Genomic DNA, 19,777 nt, shown 5'->3' with positions numbered 1-19,777 from the left:
CCTGTAAATTCTTGTGTTAGTCATGCATTTATAAGGCACATAGGAGGCACTTGACACAGAATCAGCATTTATCAAAGTGTTTTATTGAGGGCAAAATGTGGTCAAGTATAGTACAGGAAATTTTGAGTTGAAGGCAGTTACAAATATTTTAGATAGCCTTTGAGAGTTTTTTATATACATTGTAAATCTACCGTCAGGACAATATTGTATACAGCCTTTCATAAAACTTTTACCACAGTACCTTCCCCCTCCTTCTGTAGAGTATTTTTTTTATTTCTTAAGAATATACCTGAAAAAATCCATTTGACTATAAACAGTTTGGAAGAACTTGGGTGATTTTCAACTCAGTTAAGAAAAAAATACAAGGCAACAGGTTTATAGGTAGAACATGTTGAGCAGAGAGCCTTCAGAAAATTAGTAAACATGGAGTGTGAATCATGTGTAAGGTCCTATAGAACAGTTTTTCTCTGAAAAACTAAAGGCCAAAGAGCTTTGGGATTGTATATAGCTATTGATATTTACTGCATTAGAAATTACAATTGAGAACATTTAAAAATATATATTAATTCATTCAAAAATAATGTTTCATATAAATATAAGTAACCCTTTTAAAGTGAAAAATAACTTTTTGAGAAGAAAAGATTTTCATGAAAAGAGTGACATTTATGTTTTCAAATCTTACTTTCTGGCTTAAAATACAACTGAATTTTCATATCTGCTTCTTTTATATTCAATCTGAATTGATTGAATCAAATCAGGTAGCCTCTGGGCAGGTGAGAGTGAAAAAAAGGCAAATGAAATCTTAAATTAAAATGAAAATAGTTTTGGATTGGCTGATCCCATGAGAGGTTCTTGGGGAGCCCAGGATATATGGACCACACTTGCTTGTACAGCTGCTGTTGTAGTAATTATAAGTATTAATATTAACTAGATTATTGACTAAGAGTACATGGTTTGAAATTGAATTGCCTAGATTGGAATTCCAGCCTCCCTTCTGGATGTTATTTAATGTTACCCTGTTGCCTAATTTGTTAAATGGAGCTACTAATAGGATCTGTTATATAAGGTTGTTAGAATTAAATAAAATATACATGTCAAGAATGGTGTTATAAGCACTCAGTAAAATGCTACCATTCATTATCATTTCAAAATTGCAGTCCTGTTATATCATCCTTACTTACAATTTACCATTAGCTTCCCAGCTCATTTCAGATAAAAACCAAAGTCTTTACAGTGGCCTGTGAAGTTGCTCTTTATGGTCTGACATCTTGTTACCTCTCTGTGCTCATGTACTTGTTCTGACCTCAAATCTCCCTCCTCACTATGAGAATACTGGCCTTTCTCTTCATCAGACACTAATCATGTCCTTTCTCAGGGCCTTTGTACTTATTTTTTTCTCCACCTAATATTCATGTCTTCAGATATTGGAACGTTTTGCCTACTATCTCCTTCAGGATTTTGTTTTAATGGCACCGCAATGTATTTTCTTGTTGTTAAGCCTTTCCACATACATACATATATATGCCTTATCTCCCTTCTGTGCTTTATTTTTTTCTATAGGATTTTTTTGTTTTGTTTTCTAATATACTAGGTATTTACTCGTTTGACTCTTTCACTAGAATTTAAGTAACTTTAGAGATAGTTGGGGTTTTTTTTAAATTGTTTTTGTTTTTGTTTTATAATCTGATTTTTACTACTGTATTTTAGATACCTGAAAGGATGCTTGGTGCATATTTAAATGCTGGAGTAATATTTCCTTATGAGGGAATCACTACTACTACTCCACAGGCTAAAGAAAAATGTCTCTGTGCTCAGAAATATGTAGTCTTAATAGGACAGTGCCTCTGGGATAAAATAATCACGTAAAGCATTTATCCTGGTATATTAGATATATAGAAGGACTCAAGGATTAGTAGTAGTTATTGAGGGATAAGAGAAGAAAGGACAGAATCAGAAATTTCAGATAGAAATGACTCGAATCAAAACAAAAAACCTGCATTCACATCTGTGGTTAGGGTAAAGAACGTTTAGTGGCATATTGGAAAAATAAGAGTAGAACTATATTGTGGAGGCCAAGGCATTTGGATTTTGTTCTGTGGCTAATGAAGAATTATTGAATATTTTTAAGGCAAAGGTGCCATGATGAAAGTGGTAGGTTTGGATGATGAATCCAACAGAAGTCTTTGAGGTTGACTAGAGAGCTTTCTGGTGTAGGGTTAACTGGAAATTAATAAAACATTTGCAAAATTGTGTTATTCTCAATTATTAATGACTTCAAATTGTATGGTAGTATGCAATTATTCTATTATAGTTGTGTTTTTAAACTATGCAATTGCCAACTTTTAATATGCTTTTTCATTGAAAACTAAAAGCTTTGATAAAAAAATCAAGATGTTCATATTGGTAACTAACTTATTAAATGTACTAATATAGGGCAAAGTATGTTTAGTCCAGCAAACATTGGACAACCACGAAAGACAACGTTATCTCCTGCCCAGTTGGATCCTTTTTATACTCAGGGAGATTCTCTGACTTCTGAAGATCACCTCGATGACACATGGGTGACTGTGTTCGGGTAAGGTTTCTGGATTATTTACCATAAAAAAAAAAAAATCCTCTCCTATAATGAATATTATAAAACATGCAAAAAAATTAAAAGAATTGCACAGCAAACACACATATAACCACCACCTAACTTAACAATTTGCTACATTTATTTTATCTTCCATTAATTCATATTTTTTTGTTGTTAGTACATTTCAGAATAAGATAGACATTAGTAAAGATCACTCTGACACTTCAGCATGCATATTAAGTAGTATTCAATATGATTTATAGTTTTTTAAAATCATCTATGTTCGTCTCTTCTCAGATTATTTTCTCTCCAGCATATTTGCTGGAAATTGGGTTATCCCTTTAGACTTTAGGGAGCTCCTTTCTCTATTTCTAGTTAGTGACTTTCTTTGCCTATAGTGGACTTAATCATTTTGGAAGTAATTGAATTTCATTTGTGTATGTATTCTGTGTCACAAGCATAATACTTTCTAGTCACAGAATATTAAATGTTAATAGAAATTGTGCATGACAGGCCTAGATGCATTTTGAATAGATTTTTTAAAAATTACTTTAAAGCATCTTAGAGATACCGCATCATTTACAGATGAGGAAACTGAGGTGTAGATAGATGATTTAGATATTATATCTAGTTATTAGTAAAGCTTCAGCAAAAACTTAGGTCTTCTTATTTTTAGGCTGTTATATGTCACTATGGACCTAACTATATTTAGTTTGGGGGTAAAAATATAAAAATAACACATGAGCTCCTTGAAGGGAAAACAATGGAGAATAAATATTAGTGGACTTTATATATTCAATTTATTTAAAAGTTAAAAATTCAAAAGAATATATAAGAATATACAGTGAAAAGTTTTTCTTCCACTTTTGTCCCCAGCTACAATTTTCCTCTCTTGTAAAGCAATAATTGGCACCTATTCTTTATGTAGTCTCCCAGAGAGGTTCTATGTGTTATTGAAGCCAACAGTCTTTTTTTTATCTATAGCAGTTGGAGGGGTGAGTGGGTAAGAGGGTGTGTGTGTGTGTGTGTGTGTGTGCGCGCACGTGTGTAAATTTTTGTATCCTTTCATGAAATGGCTATATGTTTTTGAATTTGGGTATTCACTCTCAAGTTTGTTTTTTAGGCTCAATAGCAATGGTGTCACTTTTAAGATTCCTTATTAATTGGGTAAATTACTTACTTAAAGTACTTCTAGTCCTTTTAAGACATACGCTTTTCCAGCTATTTTCTTTTGATTTTGTGCTTTAATAACTATGTAAGAACTAAAACTTTTCTTCTAAGGGACAAAATATGTTATATGTGTTCTTTGATAATTTATCTTTTTCTGCTGACTCAGGGTCATCATGAGATTCTATTCATTTTTTAGGGTGATGTTTTTATAGGGTATTGGAATGCTTCTACTCTAAGTAGTCCTAGAGTCTTAAAATTATGTTTTATTTTCAAGTACTGCCTTTGTTTGTAACCATTATTTCTCCCCTTCATTTATATTTTATTTAGCTTTGCTTTGTTAGGCACCCTACCTCATTTGTTGGTTTTCTTTGGGGTTAGAAATCTTATATTCAGGTTGGTATAACATAAAATTATGGTCTTGAATGCAGTATTTTACTCACATAGATTTTAATATGTGAAGTTTTTCATTTATTTTTGTGACTTAGATTTTTCAGGGAGGTGGGAGGGTTCTAATCCAAGCTCCAGAAAACTACTGGTTAAGAGAACTCCATAGATTTTCAAATTGAAAATAGTTTTATTATTTGGACTGTATAAGTATTAATGTCTTGTAAAATATTCAGATTATACAAAACTTTATAAAGAAAGTACAAGTCACTTAGGATTTTCACATAGAGTGTATGGCTTAAAATTTTGGTAATCATCCTTTTAAATGTTTCTATACCATTGATACTGGTACTGACTTTTATTTTTGTTTTGAGACTAAATTTATGAATTTTTAGGTAGTGTTCAATGTATAATGTTAGGACTATATAATTTAAATTTCTTTTCCTTTTAATTACTGTAACATACCTAAGTATTTCTCTCCCTACACACATACCCTTGTAAAATAAATTATATACAGAACTGTAACTTCATAGTTCTTTTCTAAGGGTTATGATAATGACAGTAAAAGTGGAATTTTAGAGATTTTAGGGGTGGAATCAAGGGATTGCGTAGAATGGCTGAATCAAAACTAATTTTAACATATTTGCTTTTGGGTGATGGGCAGTGATAGATTTATCTGATGGAAAAACAGGATGATCAAGGGTCTCCTATTTTTCTAGACAATTGGGACTAATTTATCTTGAAACACTTGTAAGTATGGTAGTTTGCATTTTTATTTATTGTGGAAGATGACTTTTTGGACAACTCTTTTTTTCAGGTTTCCTCAAGCATCTGCTTCCTATATATTATTACAATTTGCACAATATGGGAATATCTTAAAACATGTGGTAAGGCTTAATTCTTTTCAATTCAAGATTTAGGTTGAGGAAAGATAATCTATGAATTGAGGAAATCTTTGCTGCTGAATTTTGTCTGTTTTTTCTTTCTTTCTTTTTTTTTTTTTTTGAGTGTTCATAGAATGTATCTGTTGGAGGCTGGAAGGCTGGAAGTTGCATAGTATTTGTCAAAAAGGGATAAAGAGAGAAAATGAGAAAGAGAATGAGAGTTTCAGACTCCCCTCATCCCTTTTCTTAGTTTATAGTCTCTTAAAAAAGATAGATTATGCCAAAATATTATTGTTTTCCAATTCGACCTTGTTCTATTGGGGATAAAGGAAAAGAGAGAAGTTCCTGACTTCTTAGGGCTTTATAGCTTATAAAGAGCTTTAAAAAATACCTTGCACAACAAGTTATAAATAACAGATCTTTTTTTCCATTACTAGAGATTGACTGATTAACTCCTACACAAAATCAGGTTGATGAATACAGTTTTTAAAAATTTCAAGCAAGTGTTGATAAGACCTTTTTATGAGAAACAATTATCTTTTGAGAATTCCTTTACTTTCAGAGACTATTTACCACCTATTCTTTATATTAGAGAATTAAGAGCCAGATAGAGATGATTGAAATTGTCTAATGTGATCTTTGTTGAATCCTAGTATATAGCTTTTTACAGGGCATCAAATAAAAAGTGGAAGCAGATTTATCTTTAGGTATTTTTGTTTTCTATGTATTCATTAAGTTTAGAGTTTATGTTTTTTTATTTTAAGAAACAACTTCATTCTTAACAGATGTCTAACACAGGAAATTGGATGCATATTCGTTATCAATCTAAACTGCAGGCTCGGAAGGCCTTAAGCAAAGATGGGAGGATTTTTGGAGAGTCCATCATGATTGGTGTAAAACCATGTATAGATAAAGTAAGTTACTGCTGATGTAAGGAAAACAACTTAATCTGTATGAAGTGCATAAGTCTAAGTATTGACATTGGTGGTTATGTTACTTTGCTTCACTGTGCCTCTTTTTCTTAGTTTATAAAATACGATATTGTTATGATACTCTTTTCATGGTAAGCCAAAGATATTTAGTCCCAAGGCTTTAAAATTTAGAGATAATCCATCCCGACCCTTTCATTTTATAGCTAAAGAGTCCAAGAGGACTTAAGTAACTTATCCAGAGTTATTAAAGTGAGGCCTAGATTCTAGGTCTCTTAACTTCTTAACTCATTCTCTTGTGCAAAGCAATATCAGATTCTTTTAAGTACTTTAGAGAAATGGTGCTATTTCAGAATGAAATATTTTATATGAGGGTTAAACTTAAATGGCTGAAGCTTTTTATTATTTCTCTTTTAAGATATTTAAAAATTATTAAATATATACTTATAAAACAATACTGAGCACAGTTTAAACTTTGTGGCTTTAAAATCATCATGATCATTCTTTAAGTAAATGTGAACTTATACCTGCTAGGGACTGTACTTGGTGCTTATGTATACACTAGTGCACAAAGCAGACATGGCTCCTATTCTTATAATCTAGGATTACTGTGTAGTTGTATAAGTATTATATTGTGCTGCATCAGATGTTCGTAGAGGCTAGATGAAAATTTGAGGTTACTGGGTACTAAGTACCACTGGACTTTGATTTTCCTCTCTCCCCAAATTTTTCCAAGAATTCTCTTTCTCTTTCTTGATGATTTTCTATAGTATTTGTTAGGAGATTTTTACTCTTGTGAGTCGTGAGTCTCACAAGAAGTTAGATTTCTGGCTGAACCTTAGATCCCAAATGCTAACTGAGAAGCATATATTGTTTTATCAAGCCTAAAATTATTTAGACGATTAATTAGATCAAATACAGTATGTTTCTTTTAATAAAGTTCTCTTTGTAAGTAGGATGTAATATTGGGAAATATGTATTATGTTTGTAAACAAAAATTTTTATATCTTTATTTCTCTAGAGTGTTATGGAGAACAGTGACAGATGTGCTTTGTCATCTTCACCTCTGGCCTTTACACCACCAATCAAAACCTTAGGTACACCAATACAACCTGGAAGTACTCCTAGGATTTCTACCATGAGACCTCTTGCTACAGCATACAAAGCTTCTACTAGTGACTATCAGGTATTTTAAGAGTTGAATACAAGGGATATACTTTAATGGCTGAAGTACATAGCATGTTTAATTTTTTCATTGGATTGATCTGTATTTGTACGCCATTAAATATTTCCTACTGTAGTGATTACCTTGTTGAAACCTGTAAACTTTACATTCTTAAATTTCCTATTTCAACATTTAGGATTTTGGCCAGTTGAATTAAAAAAAATTATTGCCATTTTAAAAATATTTTGAGAGTTTATTTTAATTTTTTTCTAAGTTATATTTGCATATGTAAGAATTATGTTAGTGAACATTTCTGACATGAGGGAATATTAAAAAGCTTGTTGATGACTAAATCTGATGGTATCACAAATGAAGAACCTCAGGTTGGAGTGGCCTTTCGTTATCAAAAGAAAACATTGACCAGTTCACATTCCAGAATTGTTTCAAAAAAGTTTAAAGGAAGAGTATATTATATTCGTTGAAGAATGGTAGAAGTATTAATGACTCTCATTCAATTATTGTTTTTTAATTAATTAAGCAGGGGTTCCGAACTTGCCTACCTACAGACATAGGTCTTGAAACAGGAAATGAGAGAGTCATGCTTTAGTAGTGCAGGTAGTAACAGTTTAGACTTCCCCCTGAAATTTGGAGATCATTCTAGAACTGCCTTTTTTACTATTAGTTTTTTTTGGGTTTTCTTATGAATATTTTAAAGCCCTCATCTCTTATAGCTTTTGTGTTGTTTGTTCAGTTTCCTAATTTAAGAAACAGATGCAATTTGCCTTGTCAAAGAAAAGAGATTTTCCCATTCTTAAGTGCTTAAAGATGTCTCACTAAAGGTGTATTTTCATTTGTAAATATACAGTTTAGTTCTACAAATGGATTTTTGTGTTTGGCTCTTTTAAATTAATCATTAACTCTAGAATTGACTATGACACTGAAGAAACCATAACCTAGCAATTATGTGTGTGTTTTTTCACTAGGTCATTTCTGACAGACAAACGCCAAAAAAAGATGAAAGTCTTGTTTCCAAAGCAATGGAGTACATGTTCGGCTGGTAGTGTAATAACAGCTAAGAACTGAACTACAAAGGAGGAGGCTGCTACACTAAAACAGTTAGCAGAGTACTGCCAGGTTTCCTTGGGTTAATTATATAACCACTCTTGGCAGTATTGGATAGCTATCTCATACTTTCTTTAGAAGCCTTTTTCTTTAAGGATACAACATATTTGTAGCTCGCACTTTAAAAGATGATTGAGATATGTTTTAAAGAAACAAAAAAATCCCTGTAAACAGGATTTTGTACTTTCCATAGTAGTGCATGCTTAAGCACAAAAAACTCAGCATTGATTACTATAAAGTATATAATTGAGTTTGAGGTGAGGCCTTGTAGTCTTCATGAGTTGGTGAGGAGAATTTCATGAAGGGTAACTGTACAGCTGCTTCTAACAAGACAGATTATAATTAACAATTTGAATTATGGCCTTTTAATTTAGGTATTATTTAATATTTTAATTATTCTTGTTTTTATTTGTCCTATCGCGGACTGTCATCTTTCAGTATTCTTAAAAAGCCAGAACAGTCTTTTTAAAAACCTACTAAAGTTCTTGATAATAAACTTATATGCATTGAATGTTTTTTGAAAGAGTGATTTATTTTATTACAAAAAGTTCTAAAAATGCTTTTTGAAGTAGAGAAAATATGTCATCAGCCTCCACATATATACCTTAATGCAGCTCTAATAACCATCCATATTTTGTCATACCCGTTTCTTCCTTTTCCCTTTTGTTTAATGACTTCAAATGTGATGTCATTTTAATCTGAATACTTGAGCACATGGCAAAAAAGAACATTTCCAAAAGTAATTACAATGTCAGAATCACACCTAACAGAATTAATAATAATTTGTTAATATCTAATATCCAGTCCTTTTAAAAATTTCTCAGTTGTCTCAAATGTATTTATAGTTAGTTTATTTGAATCATTATTTAGACTAGGTGTATTTGTCTGTTTGGTCATTTTGTCTTTGGAGTGTCTCGAAATCTAAATTAGTTTCCCTTCTCTTCCTCCCTGTCCCACACGCTATGACTTGTTGAAGGAACCATGTGAGTTTTCCGTAACGTCCCATAGATTGAATTTGTTCTATTGTTTTCTTGTTGTTCATCATTTATCCTATTTCCTAGAAGTTAGGTCTGGAGAGAATTAATTAGATTCTGATTTTATGTTTTCGAGCAAGAAAACTTTATATTAGTATGATGAACTTTATATCATATTAAATAAAGAGGCATTTAATGTTGTTTGCTCCACTTTTAATGATGTTCAGATTGGTCATTGGGCACATGGGCAGAAGTCTGACACCATCATTGGAAGGTTCCCTGTAATCTTTTTACATACTATTTTTAAAAGCATGCATCATTAATGCCTGCATTAGGTATTTCATTGAGTTTTGCAAAGTGATGATTTTCCAAATTTGTCATTCCTGTTGTATTTATTAGCTGGATTTTTTTTTTTTTTTTTTAATATGTAGAAGAACCTTGATCCACTAGGGCTGTTAGGTTATAATTCATACCAGAATAGCAGAATAAATATTTACTCTTTTTCCTTTATAGTTTTCAGAGTAATTTTTGGTGCCCTGGCAACCTTCATTGATGTCTTGTGAGTTAAAAGAAGTGTTTTCTCTTTGATATCACTATGAACTTATGACCTTTTTTTTTTTTTCCTCTCCTTAATTCACTGTTTCAATCGCTTGCAGTCATTATTCTTCTGTTCAGATTATCTCCTTTGGTTGGTAAGAACCTCATCAAGGTACCTCTTTGTATGAAAAGAAGGTTTTTAATTGAAATAATATTTCACCATAGTACATATATTTAGGTAATCTGTCTCATGTTTAAAACATCTTTATAAAGAATAACTGAAATAATACATTGTATGGAAGCAAGGTTTTGATATGCTTTTTAAATCACAGCAAACTACCATTGAAGACTTGTTTATTTCTCTGAGACGAAGTGATACTGAGAACTATATACTGGCATGGATGAAAATCAATTTATCATTAACATTTATAGAGTATTTTTCATCTAAAACTTTTATACTGAAGTCTTTCTCTTTCAACTTAAAATAGGATTATATTTTATGGTCTGTTTCATTACATGCAGAACTCAATTATTTAAGGTAGAAATGGCTATTAAATCTCTTTAAACTCTCTTGTATTTGTATTTGAGTTAGACACATTTTTGTAAAAGGATTAGGCTTTTTGTGTTTTGTTTTTTGAGAGGGCAGTTTTATTTCCATATACCTCTGTGGAGTATGAAGTTTACTTTCTGACTAAAAATATTTGTTTGCTATGTTTGGGTTTTTTTTTTTTTTTTTACCCAATCAATATTGTATCTTACCTATTTTTGTATGCATCACAGCATTTCTTTAAAAAGAGCTAGGAAATATATAAATGTTTGAAACCAACTCATTGAACACATCAAACTTACACAATGTTATATTTCAATTACATTTCAATAAAAAATACAATAATTAAGAAACTACTACCACCACCAACAGAACAGAAACAAAAACAAAGAAGCCAGGAAAATCTCAGAAGATAAGCTGCCCTATTTTTCAGTACTATACAAAAACAACAGAAGTGGGACTCTGAAGCTGGAAAAGTTACCCTGAACCAAGCCTCTTTCTAAAAAGTTAAGAAAAGCCTATTTCACACAAAAATAAGTAATATAGAACTATAGTTATACAAAGTTGTTATAGCCTGTAGACATTGAACATACATTAGAAAGGCATGCCCATAAAATGAAACTATAACTTATTATTTAAAAATGAGTTATAAGATGCTTTGAAAATCACATAAAATGTGAAAGAATACCAAAAAACAGAATTTGAAGAATTTGGAAAAATACTAGAACGGGAAAAATTCAGAAGTGAAGACTAAACTAGAATAAACACAAAAGCAGTTGAACAACAGATAATGCCATAAGGGAAATAGCATTTAAAAAGGATGATGGCTTTATAAATCTGAAAAAATATTGAAAGGATTCAGTGGGAAAATGACAGTTTTAGAGATTAAAAAATTCAGAACATATATACAGAACAAAATATGAAAAATATGTTGCCAAAAAAAATTATTTACGACTGCATATTGAAAAAACACCCTTCCTACCCAAGAATATTATCTCACATAAAATATTTGGGTTTAGCTATCTAGACAAAAACAGTGACTTAGAAGAGCGAGACTAGCGCTATGCCAGAAAAAAAAAAAAAAAGATTTTTGTGAAGAAAAAAGTGAGCAAAAGATTGTATACCTAAGAAAATGGGTTTTTAAGTATAAAAACCACTGCTCAGACATTCTCAACATGTAAGAATTCAGGAAACCTTTCCTTTGTCTACTTCCTGAGGAGTGAGCGAGCTGAGGATATGCTCAGGCACGGTGGCAGCCGGGTTTTGGCTTATAGTGACACATCAAGCTCATTTATCTGTGAACCAAGCCTGGAATTTTTTTTCCTTTGAACTCCAGTGAAGTCATAGATTATGAGTTGAGGGAGAGATGTTAGTGTCTTGAAGGTAAGTGACATTAGTTCTGGGCCACCTTTTTGTAAAATTTTGAGCTTCTGGACCAGCGTGGGCCCCATCCTAAATATATCATGGCTTATTACTATGTTGGCTCAGCCTTATGACTTGGTGGATCTGCCAATACCAAGCTTATGATGGGAAACTCTGCCCATCATAGTTATGCTATGATATAATTGATGATTAGGTGCTAAGTCACTTGTTCCAGTGCCCTGTCTTACTTTGGGCCCCACTAAAATCTTCTGAGTCATCTGATAAATGGTTTTGAAGCATTTTCCCCATGTGTATTTTGTGTTGCCTCCAAAATCCAGAAGCCTACCAAGTCAAGTGCTGTATCCCTTCTAGTGGTAGGAGGATCAAGGTGAATAATTTGCCTCAGACCACTGGCTAGAGAGATGTGGAATGAGTCTGAGGCCACATATGGTGGGAAAGGGCCTCCACTAAACCAAACCCAGCCTTTCTGTTGACCAAGGAAGGCATCAAGCATGAGGTTGTCAGACAGCCCTACTGCTAGCTCAGTATCACCAAGAGCCCATGCATATCACGTGAAGCAGAATTACCCAGGCAAGCCTTGTCTTAATTCTTGCTTCACAGGATTTTGAGCTATAATGAAATGATTATTTTAAGCTTAGGTAGGTAGGTAGGTCACATAGCAACTGGAACAAAGGATAATAACAGAACACATAAGTGGCTCGTCTAAGATCACATAGATATATACTGACAGCAATAGGACAGAAACCAAGATTCTTTAGAATGCAGTGTGGAATTAAGTCATTTTATTCAATAATTAGGTTATTTGATTAAATCAGTTAAATTTAAGATGTGCTAGAGTTGAGAAGTGTTAAATGAATCTGAGATCCGATTGCAGCTCTAGAAGTAACTAGTATGTAAAAGAATAGTCGAAAAGTATTAAGAATAACTTATAGTCAAGTAAATGAATTATTTTTGGCCAGATAAAGTTTACTTAAAATTTATAATGTACAAAGGGTTATCTCAACATAAATCACTGCACACATTTAATTCTGAGTATTTAAATATCATTACCATTTGCTGATTTCTTCATATATTTAGTTTGTATTAACATTATCTAAGCCTACGCATAGGGAAATTCTTAAAAAGGCATCTCTGGTCCATAGGACCCATATGCATCCTTTAACTCCAAGTTTCTGCAAACTGGGAGAAATCTCAGGGCAATGTGTTCTGGAGTAGGGGCAGTGACACTAAGACTCAGAACTTCTTTTTAAGAGGTAGGTCAGTAAAACAGGTTTCCTTAGAGCCTTTGAGTCATATCTTAAATTATTAGGTTATTTCTTGGTTACTCAGTGGAAGATAGTTTATAAACTTAAACTACCTATCTCTTCCTGGTTGTTTCTTATAGGTAGATATTAAGCTTTGCAGAAGCAGTTTTTGAAGCATAATTTCAAGTGGAATTTAAACAGATTTTCTATTGAAAACGGTGTTCATGTTCCTAATACTTCAGAAACATTTAACTCAGACTGCAGATGTACCTCCATCTTGTGGTGACTGTCAGAACTGTAACATGAAAAAAGTTAAGAGTAAACTAAAAATAGAAGCTAGAAAATCTGAAATTAAAAGCAATTTCTATCTTTAAGCTTTTGGAAATACAACTTTTTTATATCTTTGTTCCTTTGTGCCTTTTTTTGAGGCTTGGGTTTAGTCTTACTGTACATCTTTACTTTTTATCATAAATGATCAAAAATGTGTTTTGGAGGGAATGGACAGGTATAAATAAGCCATTTCTCTATTTCAAAGTTTTCTTTTGAGTCAGAATGAAAGGTTTTTTGATCTTGAAGAATTGAAATGTGGAAGCATTGAGTTAGGTCATTGATTTAAAAAGAAGAAATTGGAATCAGGGAGATATAATTTAGTATTTCAAGTACCTCTACTGCTTGTTTACATGACCTACAAAAAGAAAATATATTTTATGTACCTATAATCCCCCAAATCAGTCAATATTTGGAAAACTTTGTTCAACTACCAATATAAGTAGTAGTTATTGAGCTCCCAATATGTGTTAGGGTGTTGGAATACATCAAGGAATAAAGATAGGTACCCACTCTTGTGGAGCTAACGTGCTAGCAGAAACAGCAGGACATAATCATGGTAAATAAATTATTGTGTAGGTTAAACGGTAACAGGTGTTATGGGGAAAATGATCAGAAATGCTGGGGTATTAAACAGCACTTGTGTATGCCTCATTGAGAAGGTGAGATTTGAGCAAAAATTGAAGGTCAATGAGACTGTTAGCAGAGTGCAATCTGGGGAAGAATATTCAGGCAGAGAACAGCAAGGATAGAGGCAGGAGTTTGCCTGGTGTGATCAAGAAACAGCGTGGAGGAGGCTAGAGTTGAGTGAGCAAGGGGTAGAGTAATAGAAAAAGAGACCAGAGGTAATAGGGGCTCAGATTACATAGAATCTTCCAGATTGGCTTTTACTCTTCGTGGTAGGCAGAATAATGGCCCCCAAAGATGTCAGTGTCTTAATCCCATGTTACATTAACATGGCAAGGAGAATTAAGCAGATGGGATCAATGGTTTGGGCCTTGAGATGGGGAAATTATCATTGGGTATTTAGGTGGGTTCAGTCTAATCACATTAGCCCTCAAATGGAGGAACTCGCCTCTTTCCAAAGTCAGATAGATAGAGCCTCTGGACTCAGAGGACAGCCCTCATCTGATGGCAAGGAAATGGAGATAGCAGTCCTACAAGTGTAAGAAAATTCTGGCAACAATCTGAATGAGCGTTCTTTCCTAGAGCTTCCAAAAAAGAACACATCCCTGCTGACTTCTTGATTTTAGCTTTTTGAGACTAAGCAAAACTCAGTGGGGCTTGCTGGGCTTTTGACCTATAGGAACTATAAAATAGTTTGTGTTAATTTGATTGGCAGTAATAGAAAATGAAACGGAGTGATTGGATACTTTGGAGGAGTATCATATGATTCCTTTTTATTTATGTAAATTTCTATCATCTCTTGACGACAAATCGTTTTTACAGTTTTTTACTATGGGTAATCGCCTTTCAGCTTTGATAGTTATCAGCCAAGTAATTTATATCCTTGATATCAGACACTTGTGGTAGGCAGAATAATGGCCCCCAAAGATTCTGTATGAAAATTTTGACAGCATGAGAAGCCTTTTACACTTTCTGAATTTCAGCATTAATGTATGTCTTTTTCAGGAAATCCAGATTAATATGATCTGGAACAATTAAATGAATGTAAAGTTATTTGATTCATTTAGGGAAAAATTGATACTTATTAGCAAAACTAAGCCTAAATTACCTCTGAAGCTGATTATAATCTACTTTCTCTCTCTCTTTTTTTTGTTTTGCATTTTTCTTTCCACAATATAAGTTCTTGTTAAACCGAGTTGCTAAAGATTAAGTGAGGAATAAAAAGATATTAAGATTATCTTTAAGTTCCTATCTCAGTGCTTCTTAAAATTTAGGTATATTTTTGACAACATTCCATTTGGCTGCCTCAAGCTGAAGCAGCACCTGAGTTTTTTGTGGATCATGGTGTCCATGCTAAGTAAATAACCATTTGTCTTCTAAATTTGTATGGAATAGTAGCTCAATAAAACCTAACTTCATTTCAGGCAGCACATTTCAGTTTGGGACCACAGAGCTTCTCAAATCAGCTATGGATAAGAAGTTGTAGTAGCCGTGGTAAAATATGACAAAGGGAGACCTTTGGGCCAACATGCCGAAAGGTCAAAAAGGGGATTTAGCAGCTTTTAATAGAGTATTCTTAAAAAGAGATGTCCTTAAAATCATCTGTATTCGGTATAGTATACATATTGATAGAAGTGAATCCTCTGTTGTACTTTTTGTGTTTCAAGATAAATTTACCCAACTCTGCACTGGAAGGCCACTAGCTTAAAAAACTCACCTTTAAGTGATAGAACTATACTACGTAAGCATTCTTAGGGAGAAACTACTGTTCCTCTGGAGAAGAAAGAATTTAATCCTCTTTGTGGTAAAATGCTGGATACAACAGATATGCTATTTCCACACTACTTCCTAAAATAAAAAAGATGAAGTTACTTGACCTAAGATTAAGTTCACTTGTGTACTGAAAATTGCATCAAACATTAAGGCAATTGGTCCTCTAAGGGTTGGTAATGCCTGTTCACATTGCACCTTCAGCATAATGAAATTTCTCATAACAAGTTCCCATTCCCACTGAAACCCCAACCTAAATGTGACATCAGTTAAGACTTTTGAAATATTAATGATTAATATTATGTTTAATTAGGACACAAAAGTTAGTACTATGTAGTACTGAAAACCATGGAGACTGAGGGCTTGTAAAGTTTAATGTAAACTTAAGGAAAATGAATTAAGAGGCTTCCCTACAGGAATTTGTTGGGAAACCCAGACTGTATTGCAGTGATTCAAATCAGACCTAACGCATTCTATATTTTACAAATCAGGACTTCAGTAGGATGCTCATCTAATTCAGTTCTAGAGACACCATGATCAATTACTTATACCGAAGATATCTATGTATGTCATACATTAATGAATGCTTTGGCCATACTACCCATTATGGTAACCATATCAGCTTTGTCTTCAGCGATTGTTACGACTTGGTCCATATCACTGTGCCATTATCCCCATTTAATTTAAGGAGATGAGTTTGATGGTAGCAGTTTCCTCTGTTTTTCCTGGCCTGCAGAAAACAGCCATCATAGAGCTTTAAGGATGCTGGGACTTGCCTCATCAATGTATCTTGGTGAAAGAAGGGTCCTCTTAACCTTCGCAGGGGATATAATTAGGAAGTAGATGAGAAAATTCACTCTAGCATTTGAGTCTACCAAGCCTTTGGATATTTTCCTCTTCTAATTCTTAAAAGTATTGTTTGGGGACTCCTGGGTGTTGCTGAGAGCCCTTCAGGGTGTACATGTGCTCAAACCCTTTTTTCATAATACTGACATTATTTGCTTTTCCATTCTTAATGAGTGTACACTGGAATTTTTCAGAGGCTACATGACGTAATATTATCTCTATGATAGCCAATGGACTATGTGTTTGTATATACTTGTGTTTTAAACTTGAGGGCTCTCAATTTCCAGGAATGTTTAGGGGTCTTGAGACTAAAAACAATGCCCTCTAATATCTCAAGGCTATTCTGTTATTTCAGCTTCATTTAATGTGAACTGTCTTTGATTTCACAGATTTTCTCAATTGTTTTGTATTTTTAATTTCACTGATTTCTGCTCTAATATTTATTACTTCTGTTTTAGGTTTAATTTCTTTGTTTCTTATGGTAGAGCTTAAGCTATTGATTTTAGATCTCTGTTTTTTTCTAATATAGGCACTTAATACTGTAAATTTTTCCGTAAGCCTTGCTTTAGCTGTATTGTACACATTTTGAAATGCTGTGCAGTAGTCCCGCCTTATTTGTGATTTTGCTTTTTGCGGTTTCAGTTTTATGTAGTCAACCTGTCTGAAAATATTAAATGGAAAACTCCAAAAATAAACAGTTCATGATTTTAAATTGTGCATTGCTCTGAGTAGCGTGATGAAATCTTGTGTGGTCTCTTGCTCGCTCCGGCCCACGCTGGATGTGAATCATCCCTGCGTCAGCGTCTCCGTCTATGTACGATCCCAGCTCATTAGCCCCTGAATAGCCCTCTCAGTTATCAGATCTACTGTTGCAGTATCACAGTGCTTGTGTTCAAGTACCCCTTATGTTACTTAATAATGGCCCCAAAATGCAAGAATAGTTATGCTGGCAATTCGGATATGCCAAAGAGAGGCCCAAAAGTTCCTTCCAGTGAAAAGGTGAGTATAGTAAAATAGCATGTTGAGAGAGAGAGAGAGACCACATTCACATAACTTTTATTGTAATATGTTGTTAAAATTGTTCTGTTTTATTATTACTTATTGTTGTTAATCTGTTATATTGCCTGATTTATAAATTAAACTTTATCATAGGTATGTATAGGAGAAAACATAGTATATATAGAGTTTAGTACTATCTGTAGTTCCAGGCATTCAGTGGGGGTCTTGGAACATATTCACCATGGATAAGAGGGAAACTATTGTATTTTAATTTTCATTTAATTAAAAATATTTTAAAATTTCCTTTTTGACTCCCTCTTTGACCTATGGGTTATTTAGAAATGTGTTTACTTTCCATGTATTTGAGACACGTTCCTCTTACTGATTTTTAGTTTTGTTATGGTCTGAGAATGTACTTTTATGATTTCTATTTTAAATTTGATAAGATTTGTCTTACAGCCTTGAATATAGTTTATCTTGTTGTAAGGTTTATGTATTCTTGGAAATAATTGGGAATTGACCGTATGTTAGAATGTTTCAGAATAATGCAGATGAAATAGCATGTGAAATGGTAGGTAAATCACAAAAAAAGCCCAGCTGTTCACCTTGTGTCCATTCCCCCTTACAATGTGACTTTGTAGCTTCTTGCGTCATTGAATGGAGTCTATTTCCTCACCTAGTTGAATCTGGGGTGACCTAGTGAGTTGCTTGCCAATGAAATTAATGAGAATAATAGTGTAAAAGTCCCAAGTCTCTCTCTTGAAACCCTGCCATCAGTATAAGAGCAAGCCTGGGTTTGCCTAACAGAAGCTGAGAGAGTATGTAGAACAAATCCTTGGGTTGATATAAATCAACCCAAGCCTTGGGAAATCAGCAGAGCTCTGCCTGACCCACAGCTGATTGCAAAGGACTGAGTGAGGCTAGCTGATGCTAGAAGAGGCTGACAGACAGACTTAAGAGGAACAATAAATGGTATTTTAAGATTTTGCGTTTTGGGATAGTTTATGATGCTCCATTGTGACAATTGATAATCAATACATGGCCCAAGCCTAAATTTATTTCCCGAAAGTTTGCTTACATGGAAACGTATACAGACACTAAAGTTACAAAGACTTTCAAGTAATTAAATTCAAGGTACCACAAATTATATGGTGACAAGTGTTCCCTGCAAAAGGCACATATCTTCTTCATTCCACCTTTGATCACCAACATTGATAAAAAGACACCCCATTCAGTAATGTTTCTAAAAATAATACATGCTTCCCAAACAGAGACAAATGAAAGACAGTTTAGTGTAATGATTAAGAGTGTGGACTTGAGTCTGATTCCACTACCTGTATAATCCTGGGAGATGATATTAATGTCTGCCATCGAGGACTGTTGAAAGAATTAATTAAATTAATGTATATAAAGAGCCTACAACAGTGCATGGCATCTAAGTAAGTATTATATAAATAAATGTTAAATACACTATTAATATTGTTAAATGCAGACTTTCTATTAGTGGGATATTAAAAACATACTTTAAAAAAATTCATAAAGAGGTCAGTGTTCAAGAAATAATTTTACTAGTGAGTTGGATAAATATTAATGTGTATAAAATATTCCATTTTCAATCACTGTACTCAAAATGCTACTTAGACCAACTTGCTGATAGTATCAGTCAGGCAATAGAGAAGTAATGGCACTTATAGATCAGTTCAAGTAGCAAATGTACATTCTGTTAAGTGTTCTAAACCTTCCCTGAGTGTTTTTAGAGCTATAGAAATTTGAGGTTAGTAATTCTGATAGTACAAAAAATATGAACTTTTAAAGCTTTAAAATATCCTTAAAGTTTTAGCTTTGGTTCTTTGCTGGGCATGATGCTAATTATATTACCATTCAGCTAAAAGGCCCTTTGCATCCTACTGTAGATAGTAATATTTATTTATGTTTTTTTAAGCTTGATAGATGCTACTTTATAATATATATATTAAGATGCTACTTTAAATATATATATAAGATTAAGATTATATAATATATATATATATATATATATATATATATATATATATAAAAAACACTCAGTCTGTGTAAAAGAGAGGCTTTTTCCAAAGTGGGGAAAAAGAGAGGGATTGGAATGTGAAGAGTTAGAAGGAAATAAAATACAGCTGTATTACACAAGTATGTATGTCTATATTTATATTACGGTCTTTTCCAAGAATCATTTGAAATGGCTTCTAAGAATATATATAATAGGATAAAAATTACTTAAAGGGAACATCAGTTGAATAGCACAAAGAGGAAATTATTCT

At 33.0% G+C, this 19,777-nt stretch overlaps 1 protein-coding gene across 3 annotated transcripts in view; it reads left to right on the top strand.

The window, feature by feature from the left end:
• The window catches only part of NUP35 (nucleoporin 35), a 29,715-nt gene extending 20,295 nt beyond the window's left edge, over positions 1-9,420 (top strand). For all 3 annotated transcript variants that reach the window (XM_016149770.2, XM_016149773.2, XM_016149772.2), the window contains 5 exons: positions 2,434-2,575; positions 4,947-5,016; positions 5,799-5,927; positions 6,964-7,128; positions 8,091-9,420. In XM_016149770.2, the coding sequence (XP_016005256.1) occupies positions 2,434-2,575; positions 4,947-5,016; positions 5,799-5,927; positions 6,964-7,128; positions 8,091-8,168 (584 nt within the window). In that variant the 3' untranslated portion in view covers positions 8,169-9,420. The remainder of the gene's footprint in view (positions 1-2,433; positions 2,576-4,946; positions 5,017-5,798; positions 5,928-6,963; positions 7,129-8,090) is intronic.
• The last annotated feature ends 10,357 nt before the right edge of the window (positions 9,421-19,777 follow it).

Source organism: Rousettus aegyptiacus, unplaced genomic scaffold (assembly GCF_014176215.1).
Source record: "Rousettus aegyptiacus isolate mRouAeg1 unplaced genomic scaffold, mRouAeg1.p scaffold_m13_p_2, whole genome shotgun sequence".
Lineage (NCBI taxonomy): Eukaryota > Metazoa > Chordata > Mammalia > Chiroptera > Pteropodidae > Rousettus > Rousettus aegyptiacus.
This window is presented reverse-complemented; position numbering and strand designations above follow the sequence as displayed.